This window comes from Myxocyprinus asiaticus, chromosome 16, assembly GCF_019703515.2.
Source record: "Myxocyprinus asiaticus isolate MX2 ecotype Aquarium Trade chromosome 16, UBuf_Myxa_2, whole genome shotgun sequence".
NCBI lineage: Eukaryota > Metazoa > Chordata > Actinopteri > Cypriniformes > Catostomidae > Myxocyprinus > Myxocyprinus asiaticus.
The window spans coordinates 29,985,972-30,006,134 of NC_059359.1; the positions used below are offsets into that span (position 1 = coordinate 29,985,972).

The 20,163-nt window shown below is 40.8% G+C and overlaps 1 protein-coding gene across 4 annotated transcripts; it reads right to left on the reverse strand.

Moving 5' to 3' along the window:
* Window positions 1-9,728: 9,728 nt before the first annotated feature.
* LOC127453577 (uncharacterized) lies at window positions 9,729-11,644 on the reverse strand. 4 transcript variants are annotated; one of them, XM_051720044.1, is made up of 2 exons: window positions 11,463-11,644; window positions 9,729-11,231 (listed from the first exon to the last, which is right to left on the reverse strand). In XM_051720044.1, exon 2 carries the CDS (start codon window positions 11,217-11,219, stop codon window positions 10,644-10,646), a length of 576 nt encoding a protein of 191 aa, XP_051576004.1. In that variant the 5' UTR covers window positions 11,220-11,231; window positions 11,463-11,644; the 3' UTR covers window positions 9,729-10,643. The 4 variants fall into 4 exon arrangements, with proteins under 4 accessions (XP_051576004.1, XP_051576003.1, XP_051576002.1 ...); XM_051720043.1 differs by having other exon boundaries at window positions 9,729-11,234; XM_051720042.1 differs by having other exon boundaries at window positions 11,440-11,643.
* Between the last annotated feature and the right edge of the window lie 8,519 nt (window positions 11,645-20,163).

Here is a 20,163-nt window from a genome sequence, read left to right on the forward strand (position 1 = left end):
AGTAATGTCACGACATCCAGGACCAGATAGTCATTTCAACAACTTGTGCGTCATTCCATATACCCAGTCTCTTCATGCCATTAACTCTGTCCCTCTGTCATTTCAGATCATGCCACTCTCCCCTACCCTACAGTAACTCCCGTTTTCCTGCTCCCTGCATCACCTGATCTCACCACCTACCTGCACACCAGTCCCTCATTTCCACACACACACACACACACACACACACACGCCCTTTCCTTTTGTTCTCTGCCAGATCATCAAATAAACTACTCAGTCTTTGTGTTCCACCTTTGTTCCCATTTTCCTGGTTTTGAACTTGCCTGTTCCTGATTCCTGTCTGCCTATTCCTTGCCTGATTTGTTTGCCTTCGCTGACTGAACACCTGTTGACGATCTATAGTAATATACTTTCTTTGATCCTATGTGCCTGTCTCAGAGTATTGCTTTTGAGTCCTGTTCTGATTCCGAGCCGTGACAAGTAAAGCATTTGACACTTTGCACAAGGTAGTTTAAGATGAGTATTGATGCATTTAGCCATTTTAGGTTACTGTAAGTATGGTTTGCAAAGTGATGTGTGCAGTAATACATTACTTACATGCTTGAATTCAATGAAAGACTTCACATTTTCTTCCAAACATGGTTTGAACATTTTCTTCCCACTTTTGTAGACAAGGGTTGGCAAGATCACAGGAAGCAGTCTGAGTGCAATATCACCTTGGGCTTCTGTGTGGATTAATATTTTGTATCATTTAGTAATTTTACTGTCATTATATTAAGCAACAACTATCAGCTCTTGTATTCCCAACTGTGCCTGGAGGCAAATTGTCTGTTGGAGAGAAGCTCCTGAGCCTTCCTCTCCTGGCTGGCGAAGCGCAGGATTTTGTCTTTAAAACTCAAGGTCCACGTTTCAAATAGCCTTTCTGCATGGTCCGGGAACAACGCTGAGAAGTCTTGTGAAATCTGAAAATTACAGATCAGTAGTGCATTAACTTCCAGTAAAAACTTCAAAGGCAATCCCATGTCTTCAGCCTTTATTGAAAGTGTTTAGCCCATTGCATAGCTGTGCAGCTTTACAAATAGAAGAGGCAGGTTTCTATTGCTATAGCCCTTCACTTATGATGTCATTTGCATTGTGTGATGATGTCATGGGTGTGTTTACATTCCGTGGATTGTAGTTATGGAGGACAGGTTGAAATGCTGTGCAGAAATGCTGTGTACTGTAGCAAAGTGAATAAAAACACAGGCAATGCCACATGTGTAACTGTTTTGCTGTGTAATGGGTGTAACACTGACAACCAAAAGGGATTTGGACTTTCTGAACAAAGATGCACAGATTTGGACCTACAATGCCTGGAGTATCAAGAAGTCTAGGGAATTCACGAGTTATCTCCTCAATAGATTTAGTCCCGTTATCCCTTATCCACTTAGCCCTGTGGATGGCTGTTTCCTTCATGTACTCAGCAACTTGGTTAGCTGGCTACATATTGTTTTTGAGCCATTCTGCAAGTTATACTGCCCTGTCAGATGAAATACCTGGCTCTACAAGTAAAACAAATTTCACAGATTTTCAAATGAGCATTTTAAACAAGATATCATTAAACTGTATTTACTGATCACCCATACACAGTGGTGGAAAGAGAGTATTCAGATTCTTAAGTAAAAGTACCAATAGAGTAACTCCATTACAAGAAAAAGTCCTGCATGAAAAATCCTACTCATGTACATAAGTATTAGCAACAAAATGTAAAGTAAAAGTCCCTCTGATTCTATATCATTATCATTAGACTATTAATACTGAAGCATCAGTAACATGCTGCTTACACACTGTTGTAGCTGCTGGAGGTGGAGCTAGTTTGAACTACTTTATATACAGTATTATATACATGGACACCAGACAAATCTGAGAGGTTGTGAGATTAATGGGAAAGAAGAAAAAACAAAAGTTCTGATACACAAATCTGTTTTCAGTTTTTGGACTCTCTAATCTTTGATTTTTGGTGAGATATTGGATCATTTATTGAAATGAAACCATGTGACAAGTTTAGAGAAAAAAAAAAAAAAAAGAAAAAAAAAGATGTATTTGGTGGAGCTGTTAACTCACGGACATCTGAAATGTGACCCTGACTACACACTGCTTTTTGAAAGACATCAGAAACCAAAAAGGTTGGAAACCACTGGATTAATCTTTAACAATGTGCTGTATTTTAAAATCTTTTTATATTATCCACTGTGGGAAATTTTCATCTTAAAAGTAACTAGTAACTAAAGCTGTCAACTAAATGTAGTGAAGGAGGAAGTACAATATTGTCTCTATCCAAAGACAAAAAAAATGCACCCACCAACACCTCAAAAACTCACTGGAATTGTACAGTGCATCCGGAAAGTACTCACAGCGCTTCACTTTTTCCACATTTTGTTATGTTACAGCCTTATTCCAAAATGGATTAAATTCATTATTTTCCTCAAAATTCTACAAGCAATACCCCATAATGACAACATGAAAGAAGTTTGTTTGAAATCTTTGCAAATTTATTAAAAAAAAAAAAAAAATCACATGTACATAAGTATTCACAGCCTTTGCTCAATACTTTGTTGAAGCACCTTTGGCACCAATTACAGCCTCAAGTCTTTTTGAGTATGATGCTACAAGCTTGGCACACCTATTTTTGGGCAGTTTCTCCCATTCTTCTTTGCAGGACCTCTCAAGCTCCACAAGGTTGGATGGGGAGCGTCGGTGCACAGCCATTTTCAGATCTCTCCAGAGATGTTCAATCGGGTCCAAGTCTGGGCTCTGGCTGGGCCACTCAAGGACATTCACAGAGTTGTCCCGTAGCCACTCCTTTGTTATCTTGGCTGTGTGCTTAGGGTCGTTGTCCTGTTGGAAGATGAACCTTCGCCCCAGTCTGAGGTCCAGAGTGCCCTATAGCAGGTTTTCATCAAGGATGTCTCTGTACATTGCTGCATTGATCTTTCCCTCGATCCTGACTAGTCTCCCAGTTCCTGCCGCTGAAAAACATCCCCACAGCATGATGCTGCCACCACCATGCTTCACTGTAGGGATGGTATTGGCCAGGTGATGAGCGGTGCCTGGTTTCCTCCAGGCGTGACGCTTGCCATTCAGGCCAAAGAGTTCAATCTTTGTTTCTCATGGTCTGAGAGTCCTTCAGGTGCCTTTTGGCAAACTCCAGGCAGGCTGTCATGTGCCTTTTACTGAGGAGTGGCTTCCGTCTGGCCACTCTACCATACAGGCCTGATTGGTGGAGTGCTGCAGAGATGGTTGTTCTTCTGGAAGGTTCTCCTCTCTCCACAGAGAAGTGCTGGAGCTCTGTCAGAGTGACCAACGGGTTCTTGGTCACCTCACTGACTAAGGCCCTTCTCCCCCAATCACTCAGTTTGGCCAGGCGGCCAGCTCTAGGAAGAGTCCTGGTGGTCCCAAACTTCTTCCATTTATGGATGATGGAGGCCACTGTGCACACTCGGACCTTCAATGCTGCAGAAATTTTTCTGTTCCCTTCCCCAGATCTGAACCTCGATACAATCCTGTCTCGGAGGTCTACAGACAATTCCTTGGACTTCATGGCTTGGTTTGTGCTCTAACATGCACTGTTAACTGTGGGACCTTATATAGACAGGTGTGTGCCTTTCCAAATCATGTCCAATCAACTGAATTTACCACAGGTGGAGTCCAATCAAGTTGTAGAAACATCTCAAGGATGATCAGTGGAAACAGGATGCACCTGAGCTCAATTTTGAGTGTCATGGCACAGGCTGTGAATACTTATGTACATGTGATTTTTTTCGTTTTTTATTTTTAATAAATTTGCAAAGATTTAAAACAAACTTCTTTCACATTGTCATTATGGGGTATTGTTTGTAGAATTTTGAGGAAAATAATGAATTTAATCCATTTTGGAATAAGGCTGTAACATAACAAAATGTGGAAAAAGTGAAGCGCTGTGAATACTTTCCGGATGCACTGTATATTATTCAACATGTACTCTACCTCACGCCATAAACTGTGGTTTTTACATTTCTGTTTATGTACGGACAGAGCCAGGCTAGCTAAGCTAAGCTTACATGTTGTGACTCAAACTTTGTAATTAAATTAAGAAATAAGGGCATTTCCCAAAATATTGCACTTTTGTTTTTAGTAAAAGACAACAAATCTAAACTTTTACCTGGTATTACCAAGATGCTGCTCATGGCTTGAGTATCATCCTTCTCACGGCTTGTGCCATTTTACGGCGGATTCTCTTCCTGACATTTTTCAAGCGTTCCTCCAGGAAGCCAGTAGCTGGACGATATCTTCGCCCTGGGCTGTACCATGCCTCCTAAAAACACAGAATATGTTAGTATCCTGTGAATGTTACAAGGCCATAGAACCCTTTGTTCATTTTAGAATGAGCAGCGTTAGAGATGTGGCAATAAGAAACTTGTATTCACATAGCCTTTACCCTGGGAGTCATTCAGACAGGGAAATTGCTCAGAGATGCAGCCAAATAAATGTAATTTTTTTCAGAGGATGGGCTAGGAAAAAAAAATAAAATAAAATAAAAAAAATATTATGTATGTATATATATATATATATATATATATATATATATATATATATATATATATATATATATACATACAGGCAAAGGTCTCGCATTACAATACAGATTTGCGATGATAGCTCTGTAAGGGATGGTTGCTGAGATGAGACGGGAGACGCTGGATCTAAATGCAGGCTTTTAATGAAGATAATAATAGTGAAACAGACATGAACTGACAAAGAAATGCAAAACTAGAACGAACGAACGAACAAACACACACACACACACACTCACGCACGCACACTCACGCACGCACACTCACTCATGCACGCACACTCACGCACGCACGCGCACTCACTCACGCACGCGCACTCACTCACGCACGCGCACTCACTCACGCACGCGCACGCTAACGAGGGAATGGAAAACAGGTGAGAACAATGGGGAACAGATGGCAGTGATGAGGGCAGTGCATGATGGGAAACGTAGTCTGGGAAAACACTTCAAAATAAGAGTCCTAGGAAACATGCGGGAGACAGACTGTGACATAACACCCCCCCCCCCTTTAAGGGGCGACTCCTGGCGCCCCAAAGATGGCTGAGAAGGGCAGGAAGATACTGGTGAGGAAGGGGACCCGGAAGATGAACAGGTGGCCAGGGAGGAGACCCCAGGGTAAGGATTGGGTCCGGAGGACTGGGGTGGGGGATGCCTCAGGGTAGAGACTGGGTCAGGAGGTCTGGGAGGTGGCCTCAGGGTCAGGACTGGGTCAGGAGGCCTGGGGGGCGGCCACAGGGCTGGGACTGGGTCAGGAGGCACAGCCGCTGGAGGAGGGGTGGGCAGAGCCGCTGTAAGAGGAGTCTCTGGGGGAGCAGGTGGAACCGCTGGAGGAGTTGTCTCTGGGGGAGCGGGTGGAGCTGTAGAAGACTCTGAGGGCAGAGCCAGGAGAGGCTCGCCGAAGGCAGGCGGAGCCAGGAGAGGCTCGCCGAAGGCAGGCGGAGCCAGGAGAGGCTCGACGAAGGCAGGGGGAGCCGTGGAAGGGAGCCATGGGAGGCTCGAGGGGCAGAGCCGTGGGAGGCTCGATGAGAGCTGGCAGCGACTGGGGAATGAAATCCGTGGTCGCGAGCATGGGCAGCGACTGGGGAACGACCTCCGTGGTCGAGAGCATGGGCAGCGACTGGGGAACGACCTCCATGGTCGCGAGCACGGGCAGTGACTGGGGAGGTGTCCTTTTCTTTCTTTTCCGGGTAGCTGGGTGCATAGTCACGGGAGTGGGCAAGGCCACAGGCATTGGCTCTGGGACGGTTGAGACTACAGGTATGGGCGCTGGCTCGTTGGCCGTGACAGGCGTGGGCTCGTTGGCCGTGGAGGGCTTGGAGCAAGGAGCCATGGAGGGCTTGGAGCAAGGAGCCAAAGATGCAGGTTTTGGCCCGGGGTTCCCGCCATAATCCACTGTGTAAAGGGAACCGCAAAGTTCCAGAGCCTTCTCCACATATTCACAGAATGTCCAGTGAGGATCAGCTGGAGGCATCAGTTCCTTCAGTGCACTATTCAGACTGCTCCAGAAGAAAACCACCAGAGAGCAGTCTGGATAGTGCACTAAATTCGCTTGTTCCAAAAACTCACGGACGTGATCCTCAACTGGACAGCCCCCTTGTTTAAGGAGCAGAATTCTGACAGCCGCTAGATCCATGTGGGTCAGTTCTTCTATAAGGGATGGTTGCTGAGATGAGATGGGAGATGCTGGATCTAAATGCAGGCTTTTAATGAAGATGATAATAGTGAGACAGACAGACAGACAGACAGACAGACAGACATGAACTCATAAAGCAACAAACAAGAACTGACAAAGAAATTCAAAACTAGAGGGTATATATACACACACACAAGGGCTAAGGAGGGAATGGAAAACAGGTGAGAACAATGGGGAACAGATGGCAGTGATGAGGGCAGTGCATGATGGGAAATGTAGCCTGGGAAAACACTTTAAAATAAAAGTTCTAGGAAACATGAGGGAGACAGACTGTGACAAGCACGGATGCTTTCAATGGCGGCAGGCAACTTCACTGATACATATAACGTGTTTGTTTTTGACGTGAGGTGACGCTCACGTCAGGTGTTTATCGACTTTGAACTAAATGACTCACATAAGTCACATATTTCAGATGAAAACGTTGAATTTTGACCAAAGGAGACGTTTGAATAATTCAAAAAGCAGAAAAAAACAGAATAACCAACTTTATCAAGATCCAGTGGGCATTACAGTCTGACAAAGCTAGCATTACTTTTAATAACGGTTAATGTCATGTGAACTGTCCTATTTTGCATACTTTTGCATTTTCTAGTGTACAGTAATAGTTCTATAGATAAAAAAAAAAAACATTGATACAAACCTTGTTTCTCCAAATAAATCACAATTTGTTCTCGCTGAAAACTGCTCCCTCCTGAGGCGATTCAAAATGCCCGCGTCAGGTAATGCCTCCTACACACTACACGACTTTCAAAGACGTCGGATTGTGGTATCGTTCATATTGCACAACTGTCTGTCTTGTCATGGAAGTCGTAGGGTTTTAAAATTACACGATGCATCGGCGACAGGGGCGAACACATTACAAAAAATTTCACTATTGACGAATCCCAACCTACTGTACATTTTCTATACACATTACAATCCAACCTACTGTACATTTTATATATACTATATATAAAAAAAATTAATTGTATAATGTGTATTCTATATTGTGTGTATTGTATAATGTACATTGTATGTTATTATTTGTAAATTGTCTTGTGTGTAATTATGTGTATATTAGATTTTAAATTGTGTTGTGTAAATCTGATATTTATTGTAAATTGGTATATGTCTCATCACTGTCACGACTGCTATGTTGCTCGGAACTGCACCCAAGACTTTCACACACTATTGCACTTGTGTATATAAAACTGAATTAATTTGATCCCCGACGACTCTGTTGTGAAACGTAATTTTGAGTCCAGGCAGAGTACACTTGAGAAATGATACAAGAATTACACAAGAAGTTTTGGTTTAATTAATCTTGAGAACTGTGTTAACCTCCTCAACAGAGATATATACATATAACAAGAAAAAAACAAATGCATGATCATATGTTATGCATTTCAGAATATGATGTGTATGTTTTTAATCGCCTTTACATAATGTGTAAAGGCATCAAATATTTTATTGGTTACAATATGAAAAAGTACCTCCTACTGAAAAATCTACCTATTTGCTTACCTGACTGTCCAGGAGAATTGGCAATTTCTCTCCAGCTCTTCTCTTTCTCCACCCGGTTGTAGTACAGTTCAGGGGAAACATCAAATAGGCACTGGTGCTCCTGCCAATGTTCCACTAATTTTTCCTCCATTTCTTCAGTCCAATGAGACTTTCTTGATACCGCAGCCATGCTAGTTCTTCTTCTTCTTCTTCTTCTTCTTCTTCTTCTTCTTTGACGTTTTATGGCGGTTAGCAACAGTGTTGCCAACTAGTTTCAATGGAAAGTTTCTAAAGCCTGCTCGAAAAGTCGCTAAATGTCGCTAGATGACGTCATACGGTAATTAGCATATTCGTGATGTCATCGCGTCTCATTTGCATTTTGCTTAATGTCTGCCCTTTACATGTGTTTGCTTCTCTGTGCTTACCGTACATACTGTAATACCCTATTAATTCCCTATATCTATCAATCACAAAAAGTCACTAGATTTGTCGCTAGGTGCTTTTTTGAATAAAAATCGCTAAAGAGGTCTGAAAAGTCGCTAAATCTAGCAACAAAGTCGCTAAGTTGGCAACACTGGTTGGCAAACCAGCTTTTGGTGCATATTCCGCCACCTACTGGGATGGAGTGTGGAGCATTGACGTAGAGGGAAAACTACATAAAAAAAAAAAAAGGGAACCAAGGAACTAGCCATGCTAGTTGCTGTTCTGTTGCAGGCACATCAGGACTCCTCCCACTGAAACTTCCAGTGCCCCATTTCTTGCTCTCTCATTGGCTGTAGGTCAATGCTGCAGCTGTATTGTCAAAACACATTTCACATTGGGCGATTTGGAATCGCAGACAGGTCCAGATATTTAACATGTTAGATATCTCGCTGACATCGGCGACGCGTCTGCGCTTCTCTCAGATCGCGTCTTTGATAATTCATACATTGCGTTCGTTGCTCACGGGAGCGAGCTCTGATTTGCCTATGATTTCGGGCTTTTGTCGGCAAGCTCCACAAAACTGCCGGTGAGTGAAAATCAGGCCTAAAATCGTGTAGTGTAAACTCGGCATAAAGCGTTGAGTTGATGTGAGACAGGAGTTGGGCTGATGCGTCGGGGTGAGGGGAGGGGTGCAACTGTCAGTGAAAATGACCCAACCTCTAACCCAGCGACTGGGTTACACAAAAACTACCCAACACTGAGAAAATAACCCAATAAAATGACCCAAACGGCTCAACCCAGCATTTTGGTAGAAAAAATAACAGCATTTTTAGGTGTGTGTATTTATAGACTTGCAACAGTGGTTGTGTTGATTGCCTGAGGAAACTGGTCGAAACATTGTACTTATTAAAATTCTGTGAGAGCATGATCAGCAGTGTGTGGTCCCTATTTTATTGTTTTCTGCATTGACTTTTGATCTTGCACCTGCATATTTTTTTATTTTATTTTTTTTTGGATTTGTACATGCTACTTTTTGTACTATATTTATAATAAGCCAAAAATATCACTGTCCAGCAGAGAGAGAATTCGAAGTTATTAATGCATCACCAATAGGCCTACCATATTACTTTTGTTCTGTATTTGAAATAATTTTTAATCTCTCTCACTTCATTCATCTCAGTTATGGTTTCTGTTCAACCTCAACTTCCCTAATACAAAACCACCTGTTTTACAAAAACCTTCAAAAACAGAAGTTTGAGTCTGCCAGCATGTTTAACCTGTGACCTCTCTTAAAATGTGATTTTTAGTAATGGACAATAGTAACCAATATAAGAAAATAAATGGTTAATTAAGTGAATATACACACCATTCAAATCGAAATATATGGCAGACTCCCTAGTTGTCACTTTTTACTCCAAAAATGTGACAACCTACCCAGTTCAACCTTTCAATTAAAATCTATCTTCACTACATAGGCTAGATGACCTTTGCTGTAGAGGAAGTTCACACACACAAAAAGCTGTCAACATTTACGCCCTCATATCATTTATTAATCATATGACTGTCTTTCTTCCATGAAACACAATGACATTATTTAAATTTTTTAGTAAAATATTCTTACTATGTATCCTAGTGTGGTTTTATTGCGTTCATCTTTTTACAAAAATATTATGATTTTGGAATATTAGTTTGGAGGCCAGATTTAATGTAATGTAAAACAGTTTTGGTGTCGAAACCAACATATCAAATCACTGCAAAAGAAAACATTCATTAGTATAATTGGACTTTTGACACAAAACCACACAGTATGGGCTGAAGCTATTGGGGTGAAAGGTGGTAACGATTCTAGGGGCCCATAGGCACAGGGGGGCCCACAGCAAATTGTAAACTGTATTTTTCAATATGAAAGGGGCCCAGTCCAATAAACAGTCATGGGGCCCAGAATTCCTTGCTACGGCCCTGAGTATAGTTACTGATACGACTGTGAGACATTGCCATGGTCTCCATATGCTCTCTAAAAGGTGTTTTTTTCAGGTAACCTAAACAAATGTGCCTCATGTGGTAATATCTAAATTAATTGGTTTTATTCAAATTAAAAATATTATTTAATATGACTAAATCAAACCGAATAAATTAGGTTACACAGACAAAAGTTTTGAGAATCAGATCAAGAAGAAATAGTAACAGCTGCATTTAAGCACATCTTACCATTTATTACTGCGATCATTAATCAGAGCTGTTCATTTGTTCAGAGACCAGCTTGCCAGAATAAGTCAATTTTAAAATCTTTAATTGAGGCTATTTTTTATACAAAATTATTGACACCATAACTTATCTAACATGATTTCAAATTATTTTAATGATAACAAACAAATATAAACACAGCAATGAAATGCATGCATTTTGAGGGGTCTATATAGCATACAGAGCTGGCAATAATGGCTTTGAGTCTCACAAAATGTAAATCGAGACTAACAAAGTCAACATCAACATGAGCACGTTTAACACGGTAGTTTTAGGCCCCGAGCTCCCTTTAGCCCCGCAGTCCAGCAGGTTATTGCTCGGCGTTGTGTTTTCAGGGTTGCCCTCGAAATGGACCGGCTGACAGAAGTCTCCAATCTCTTCACACGCGAGGATGATGTGCTTCGTTTCATTGTGCATGCTTCTGATCCCACACGCGCCATTAGTGACATCGATCCGCACCGTTACGAAGGAGAATTTATCTTTGCTGATGCACAGGTTTCCAGACAGGGTCTTCCCGCCAGCTTTAGTACACACATTATCCACCCGCTGTTTCTCACTGGCACGGAAGAACGACTGGGTCGGCCTGGTACATGTGTGAATATTACGCAGGAAAGTTTCCCAAGCGTTTTGGTCCCACGTATTTGGCACCCCCTCAGGAATATGGCGCTTGAGGAAAACATTATGAGCGTTGTTGTACTTCGCTGGCATGCAAGGTACAGAGTTTCTATCCACCGAGTGACTCATAGAAAAGACAAAAACCAAAAGTAGCAAAAAAGCAATCATCGTGAAGACCTGCTGCTGTAAAGAAAAAGAAAATGCAGACGTTTCTCCAAACAATGCAGCTGCTGCAGTTACTGTGCTCAGCTTCTCACTACGAAATGGAATGATCTAAATATAGTTTGCTATATTAAGCACCAATCTGCTGGCTTTTGGTCATCTCCCGCTTAAAGCAAGCCACTAAATATAAACATGTAAATGTAGAGATGGCATATTGATACTTTACCGAAATGTAGAGACGTTACATGCCTTGCAGACTGACTTTTGGGTTTCGTTTGTCCAACCGGTGGACAGACTTTTCGCTTTCTTCTTGAGCTGAACGACGTTTCTCCTACTTGTTTTAATCTCCAAGAGTATGACTAATATCTGGAGACTTGCTATGACACGTTTTCACCTCTTCAGCTCCAATAACTCCATTAAGTCTTGAACAGTTACAGATATGACATTAAACAGTTGATTTAATGTAATATTATACATTACAATCTGAATATCGCAAATTAATGGATATGCAACATTACATTAGGATTGACAAAAGCATGTGATTTTCCTATCTGTTCTGTTGTGATTAGCTTACATTACCCAGTCACAGTGCAAGACTTTTGTAAATCAGTGTACAACAAAGTCAAAAACACTGTTCTAAAAAGATAGTGGTTGCATGTAGACTGTTGCATAATCAACTTTTCCATAACCCCTTATAATGATTCTTAAAGTGCTGTCTGATGTGCCAGCAGAATTAAAGAGATCTTTTTGGCTAATTCAAGGGATTTAACAACAACAGTTTTTCCTCTTCATTTTAGCATCATATTATCAAAACGTAAAAAATAATGTTTGACATACTATGATTGCCATGCCTAATGACGTTGAGATGAACAATCATTTTACAATAACAGGTCAATGTAATAGTTTTCTTATTTCTCTCAGATAAGTCAGATAAGTAAGTGCTTGAAGAACTGACATCAACAATTAAGAATTTGTTCTTCCTTTTTTCTTCAACATTCTTTTTTACTCTTATATTGAAAACATTATAGGTTGAACAAAATAAAAACCTCACTGTAAGTTAGGGAATTAATTTACTCATGGAACAGTGTAGTCTTAAAGGGATAGTTCACCCCAAAATTAAATATTATCTCATCATTTACTCACCTTCATGCCATCTCAGATGTGTACGACTTTCTTTCTTCTGTTGAACACAAAGATTTTTAGAGGAATATCTTGGCTCTGTAGGTCCATACAATGTAAGTGAATGGTGGCCAGAACTTTGAAGCTCAAAAATCACATACAAGTAATCCACACGACTTGTGTGGTTAAATCCATGTCTTTAAAAGTGATATGATAGGTGTGGGTGAGAAACAAATCAATATTTAAGTCCTTTTTTACTATAAATCTTCACTTTCACATTGTTTTTCTTTTGTTTTTGGCGATTTGCATTCTTCGTGCATACCGCAACCTATGTGGAGGGAGAGAGAATTTATAGGATAAAGGACTTAAATATTCTGTTTTTCACCCACACCTATCATATCACTTCTGAAGACATGGATTTAACCACTGGTGTCATATGGATTACTTTTATGCTGCCTTTATGTACTTTTTGAACCTTCAAAGTTCAAAAATATAGAACAAGTATTATGTCCCATAAAGCATTTAGAATCGTTTATCACTGGTTGTTTTAAAACACAATTTATTCTATTGTATGTATGTTTATTGCATGTTTACATTATAGTACAGAAGATAATGCATTATAATGAAGAAGATGATCTGAAGAAGACAATCATTTTCTAACTACAACGTGACCTGTCACAGATGTTCCAAAACTTTGTTTTTCTTCATAATGGAGGTTCTGAGTCATAGTGTGTCAAAGTTTACCTCAACTTGCTCAGATGTGAAAAGATGTGGTTTCAAGTCATTTTTCTCTCCCTCTCTCAACCGACCATGGTTTAGCATGTCTGGTTCCATAGCTCATTCAGTGAAAAGCCACAGAGAAAATTCATTAGAATGGCAGTGGAGGTCAATTGGTGGTTAATTTCAGTCGCATTTGGCATTTCATAACATTTCAAGTATTATATAAACAAATTAATCTTCATTGTGATTGGATCAAAGGCCGTAAACATATCTTGAACACTGAGGGGGGACCAAACCATTTTGGGGGTGGAGGGGGGTTGTTGCGGGTGTCCTCGGTCCCTTAAAATAGTAAATGCGGTAAATTGAATAATTTTCTGAATAAAGGCTTTAAATGCGTTAAAGTTTTTAAAATGCAACCAAAATTTTATTTAGATTTTTGGTTTTAAATTATATGTTTTTTTAAGTTAACACAGTACAAGACAAACACTGCATTGCTAGCAATTTGCCTGTTTCAGTCATCATTTCTTTCTTTTTTGTGCTGTATTACACAAAAGACAAATATAATTTGAAATCGTTTTCATCACTGATGTATCTATAAAATGACGTGACATCAGCTGGCTAGCAAAAAGAAAATACACAAAATTATTTACTGCACTCAAGTTGTCCCTCATTGTTTTTTCCTCCCAGTAGAATCTTAACACAATCTTTTCTTCAAGAATCCTAACGCTGCTCTTTTCCATACAAAAACAGTTCTTATTGACCACTGCTGTCAAGGTCCAAAGAGGGAAAAAATCATCATGAAAATACTATAAAAGTAGTCCATAAAATACTAAGCTTTTCTATTGCCCCGGAATGCTTGGAATAAAGTGTACAAGTAATATGGACTTCTGTTGTGATGTCTTTATACTGAACCTTTAATAGCGATTTATATTGGAGTCAAGTGACGCCATGCGAGGTTCGAACGTGTGAACGGCGAGCTCTGCGCACTTTGCTGGTATTAATACTTTTTACGTCATAAACCAGTGAGATTCGATAAACCCTGATTCATAACTGTTCTAGTATATTTTGCAGGACATTGGAAGTAATAGGTCGTCTGCTGCAATCATGTAACAGCCAGCTCATTGAGCATTTGTTTGACTCTCCGAAGAAACTGAACAGCTTTTGTGTGTGTGTGTGCTGGTTCCGCTAGAGGCTGGAGTTTGTTTTGTGGTGGAACACACCTTCAGGACAGTTATGCGTATGAATCTTCACGTTCTTTGTGTTTATTCTGCATATCGGCTGGAGTTTGTTTTATAGATTTTCTTCTGGTATGTAATTCTGTCTCACAAAATCTGTATAGAAACACCGGACTTGAGCAATCTGATGGCAAATTTGTCGTGTGGGCTCTCATAGGCGTGCATGGACTGTTTGAGTTCAGAGGGATGGACGCCGGTTGGCGCTGTCGTGCGCGGGGTTAATGTGCACGTTTTTCTTTTTTCTGTTTGTTTGGTTCTGGGGGAAGTTCGGGGTTTGATAATTGCACTAATGTTAGAATGTGGTCTTTATAATTTTGTTTTTGACACAATCTATTTTTTCTAATATGTCAAAATGTCAAATGTTAATATGAGTGGATTGTATCTCTCCACATGGAATGTGAATGGGTTGGGGCACCCCATAAAAAGAAGGAAGGTTATTACTTTTCTTAAACGTCAGAAATTTGATATAGTGTTTCTTCAAGAAACGCATCTTTCCCCACAGGAAGCTGAAAAATTTGGGAAGATATGGGGTGGACATGTTTTCTTTAGTGCTGGCTCAAGTAAGAGCAGGTCATTACACTAAGTAAACATCTACAATTCAAATGTCTCAAACAGAGTAAAGATAAATTAGGAAGAGTCATTATTGTTTTAGCAGAAATTCAGGGGCAAAGGTTGATTTTGGCTAATATTTACGCACCTAATGCTGATGATCAGGGCTTTTTTATAGATCTTGAAGGGATGTTGCAAGCCGCTTGCACACTCATGATATAATATTGGGAGACTTTAATCTATTGATGGATTCAGTCCTTGATCATAGTGAAGCAAAAGTGTGCAAACCCCCTAGAGCAACATTAAAGCATCACAGGATGTGTAAAAATCTTGGTCTTACAGATATTTGGAGACTTTTGAACCCATCTGGTAGGGACTATACATTCTTTTCTTCAGTCCATAAAATTTATTCTAGAATAGATTTATATATATATATATATATATATATATATATATATATATATATATATATATATATAATTCCCTCATTTCATCTGTTGTTGATTGCTCAATTGGAAACATCTTAGTCTCAGATCTGGTATGTTTAGAGGTGTTGCCACGTATGGAGAAAAATAAATCATATAGTTGGTGCTTTAATGTATCCCTTTTGCAAAATCCTGATTTCCAACAAATGTTAAAGGCTGAAATCATTATATGGAGACCAACTGGTCCTCAGTATCCTCTGTGGGCGTGGCTTGGGAGGCACTTAAGGTGGTTGTCAGGGGTCGGATCATACAGTATGCCTCATTCATCAAAAAATCCAAAGCACAAAAACTTGTGGAGTTGGAAGGGAATATTAAAAGTGCAGAGGCAGGGCTGTAGTGCCGAATGTCTTCTGATGGCCTCAGGGAATTGACCCGATTGAAATACAGATATAATACTATTTTGTCACGGGAGGTGGAGTTTTGGCTATACAGGGCAAGACAGTCATACTTTGAGTCGGGGACAAAGCAGGGTAGTCTTTTTCTACCATTCACCAGCAGTGAAATCTGCTGGTGGTGAAATTTTTACCACAGCCATTGATATTAATAATGCTTTTAAAGAATTTTATCTTGATATCTATAGTTCCACGTCTTCATCTACTGATGAAGATATTAGAAACTTTGTGGAACCATTAAAACTCCCTAAACTGACGACTGAGCAAAAAAATTATCTTGATTCTGTGAAAACTTTGGAGGAGCTTGGCGAGGTAATTAAGGCCTTGCCTACAGGCAAGGCTCCGGGGCCAGATGGCTTTGCAGCTGATTTTTTTTTTTTTTAGATCTTATGCTACAGAACTGGCTCCACTTTTGCTAGAAGTTTACGGAATCATTAAAGAATGGAAAGCTTCCGCCAACCATGATGCAATCCTGGATCAGTCTGATTCTTGAAAAGGACAAAGATCCAAACGAGTGTAAGAGTTACCATCCAATTTCCCTGATCCAGCTAGACATTAAAATATTGTCAAAAATTTTGGCTAATCGATTAAGTTATGACATCTCTTATACATATAGATCAGGTGGGGTTTATTTGGGGCCGCAGCTCTTCTGATAAAATTAGGTGTTTCATCAATATGTGGTCAATGGCGAATGATCAGACATCGGTCGCTGCCATCTCACTGGAGGCGTTTCATATGGTAGAATGGGATTATCTTTTTAAGATTTTGGAAATGTATGGGTTTGGGAGTACATTTATTGGATGGATTAAGTTACTTTATAGACACCCGTTAGCGGCAGAACAAACAAATGGATTAATTTCAGATTATTTTACTTTGGATAGGCTTTCCACATTATTGTTCTGTCTTGCCCTGGAACCATTAGCAGTTGCGATAAGAAAGGAGGATGATCCCGCCACCAACCAGGGTTGGTGGCGGGAGGTGTGGCGTATAAGCTTTTGCTTTATGCAGATTATATTTTATTATTCATCTCTGACCGTTCTAGATCTATGCCTTGCCTCCACAGAATTATTAAATCTTTTCTAAATTCTCAGGATGTAGAGTCAGGTCTAAATTCGAAGCTTTGGCTCTGACAGCGTACTGTCCAGTAATGGCTTTTCAGCCAGGCGCCTTCCAGTGGCCCAGACAGGGCATTAAGTATTTGGCCGTTTTATTCCCAGGTCTTCTGATTTAGTTAGAGTTAATTTTGACCCCTTAATAAAAAGGTTTTTGAGAGATGTGGGCAGGTGGGCTTCATTACATTTATCTATGATTAGGAAAGTTAATTAAAAAATTTAAAAGTTGCTATTAAAATGAATTGTATTCCAAAACTTAACTACCTGCTACAATCTCTCCCTGTAGATGTCCCCCTCTCTTATTTCAAACAATTTGATAGCATAGCGAAGTCGTTCATTTGGAATGGTAAGCATCCCAGATTACATTTCAATAAGTTACATAGGCCGATTGACAAAGGGGCTTTTATTATTATGCATTCGGTCTCAGACATTTGGCTCACTGGTCGCTTCCACCTGAGAGAGCCCCTCCCTGGTTTTGTACTGAACAGGAAGTTCTTGCCCCTATTTCACCATTGCAAAGCCTTTCTATCAAACTAATCGGAGAAGTTAAGTTACACCCCGTTATCTCACATTTGCACTCGGTATGGACAAAAGTGTCCAGAGTGTTTAATACAGACATTTATTTAAATGTTGCCTCGAGCATATGTCAGAACCCAAAATTATGTATTAATAAGTCCCCTTTCTGCTGGTCAGAGTGGATTGCGAGGGAGGTTAATATGCTCAGTGACCTATATGAGAGTGGTGTGTTGAGATCTTTTGAAAATTTGGTTCAACATGTTGGGATTCCCAGATCTCAATTTTATAGGTATTTACAACTGCGCCACCTGCTCTGTACTATTTTTGGGAATAGCATACACCCCCGTAAAGCAGCAGATACTCTGGGAATGGTGATTACTGCTTTTGGAAAAGGTCTTGAGGCATCAATGTATTACTCCCTGCTAATTCAGTGTCTGGGGGATGGAGCGTTAATTTCTATCAAGAGATTATGGGAGAATGATTTAAACTTGGTATTGGGGGAGGAAGTGTGGGCTAGGGTTCTAAAAAATGACAAGTCTGCATCTAGAGATGCAAGGGTGCGCCTTATGCAATTCAAGATTTTACATAGATTTTATTGGACCCCCTCTAGATTGTATAGGCTTGGTATTAAAGACATACCCACCTGTTGGCAATGCCAATTGGAGGATGGAGACATGGCCCATGTTTTTTGGTGGTGTGTTGAGATCCAGGAACTCTGGTTGAAGGTTCAGAGTTTTGTGTGTGACGTGTTGGGCAGTCGGGTTTCATTTTGCCCCAGACTCTGTGTTTTGGGCGATGGGGCGATCATCGATGTGGGGAATAGACACATAGAGAATTGGGTTTTGACCAGTGTGATGATCGCCAGGCAGATTATTTTGAGGGGTTGGAGGTCAGCTGGAGCGCCCCCATTTCGGGAGTGGTGCACAGAGATGGGGAGGGTGGCGGCTTTTGAGGAGGTGTCATTTGGAAGATGGGGTAACTTGGATTTGTTTGTCGGGAAATGGGGCAACTAAACTCAGCAAAAAAAGAAACGTCCTCTCACTTTCAACTGCTTTTATTTTCAGCAAATTTAACGTGTAAATATTTGTATGAACATAAAAAGATTCAACAACTAAGAAATAAACTGAACAAGTTTCACAGGCATGTGACTAACAGGAATGGAATAATGTGTCCCTGAACAAAGAGGGGGTCAAAATCAGAAGTAACAGTCAGTATCTGGTGTGGCCACCAGCTGCATTAAGTACTGCAGTGCATCTCCTCCTCATGGACTGCACCAGATTTGTCAGTTCTTGCTGTGAGATGTTACCCCACTCTTCCACCAAGGCACTTGCAAGTTCCCGGACATTTCTGGGGGGAATGGCCCTAGCCCTCATCCTCCGATCCAACAAGTCCCAGACATGCTCAATGGGATTGAGATCTGGGCTCTTCACTGGCCATGGCAGAACACTGACATTCCTGTCTTGCAGGAAATCGCACACAGAATGAGCAGTATGGCTGGTAGCATTGTCATGCTGGAGGGTCATGTCAGGATGAGCCTGCAGGAAGGGTACCACATGAGGGAGGAGGATGTCTTCCCTGTAACGCACAGCGTTGAGATTGCCTGCAGTGACAACAAGCTCAGTCCGATGATGCTGTGACACACCGCCTCAGACCATGACGGACCCTCCACCTCCAAATCGATCCTGCTCCAGAGTACAGGCCACAGTGTAACGCTCATTCCTTTGACAATATATGCGAGTCCGACCATCACCCCTGGTGAGACAAAACCACGACTCGTCAGTAAAGAGCATTTTTTGCCAGTCCTGTCTGGACCAGCAAAGCTGGATTTGTGCCCATAGGCGACGTTGTTACCGGTGATGTCTGGTAAGGACCTGCCTTACAACAGGCCTACAAGCCCTCAGTCCAGCCCCTCTCAACCTGAGCACTGAAGGTCTGAGCACTGAAAGAGGGATTGTGCATTCCTGGTGTAACTCGGGCAGTTGTTGTTGCCATCCTGTACCTGTCTCGCAGGTGTGATATTCAGATGTACCGATCCTGTGCAGGTGTTGTTACACGTGGTCTGCCACTGCGAGGACGATCAGCTGTCCTTCCTGTCTCCCTGTAGCGCTGTCTTAGGCGTCTCACAGTACGGATATTGCAATTTATTGCCCTGGCCACATCTGCAGTCCTCATGCCTCCATGCAGCATGCTTAAGGCATGTTCACGCAGATGAGCAGGACCCTGGGCATCTTTCTTTTGGTGCTGTCAGAGTCAGTAGAAAGGTCTCTTTAGTGTCCTAAGTTTTTATAGCTGTGACCTTAATTGCCTACCGTCTGTAAGCTGTTAGTGTTTTAACGACCTTTCCACAGGTGCATATTCATTAATTGTTTGTGGTTCATTGAACAAGCATGTAAAACATTGTTTAAACCCTTTACAATAAAGATCTGTAAAGTTATTTGGATTTTTACAAAATTATCTTTAAAATACAGTGTCCTGAAAAAGGGACATTTCTTTTTTGCTGAGTTTATATATATATATATATATATATATATATACAGTTGTGCTCAAAAGTTTGCATACCCTTGGAGAATTGGTAATATATGTACCATTTTTAAAGAAAACATGAGTGAGCAGGCAAAACACATTTCTTTTATTTCTTATGGGATTCATGTTCAACTGTAGGTTATAACAGGATGGCACAATCATAAAACAAAACATGGCAACAAAGAAAAAAATGAAATGACCCCTGTTCAAAAGTCTGCATACCCTTAGTTCTTAATACTGTGTATTGCCTCCTTTAGCATCAATGACAGCGTGCAGTCTTTTGTAATAGTTGTGTATGA

Excerpts from the sequence above, each read along its gene's own strand:
- LOC127453577 (XM_051720044.1), bottom strand. The coding sequence starts at position 11,219 with ATGATTGCTTTTTTGCTACTTTTGGTTTTTGTCTTTTCTATGAGTCAC.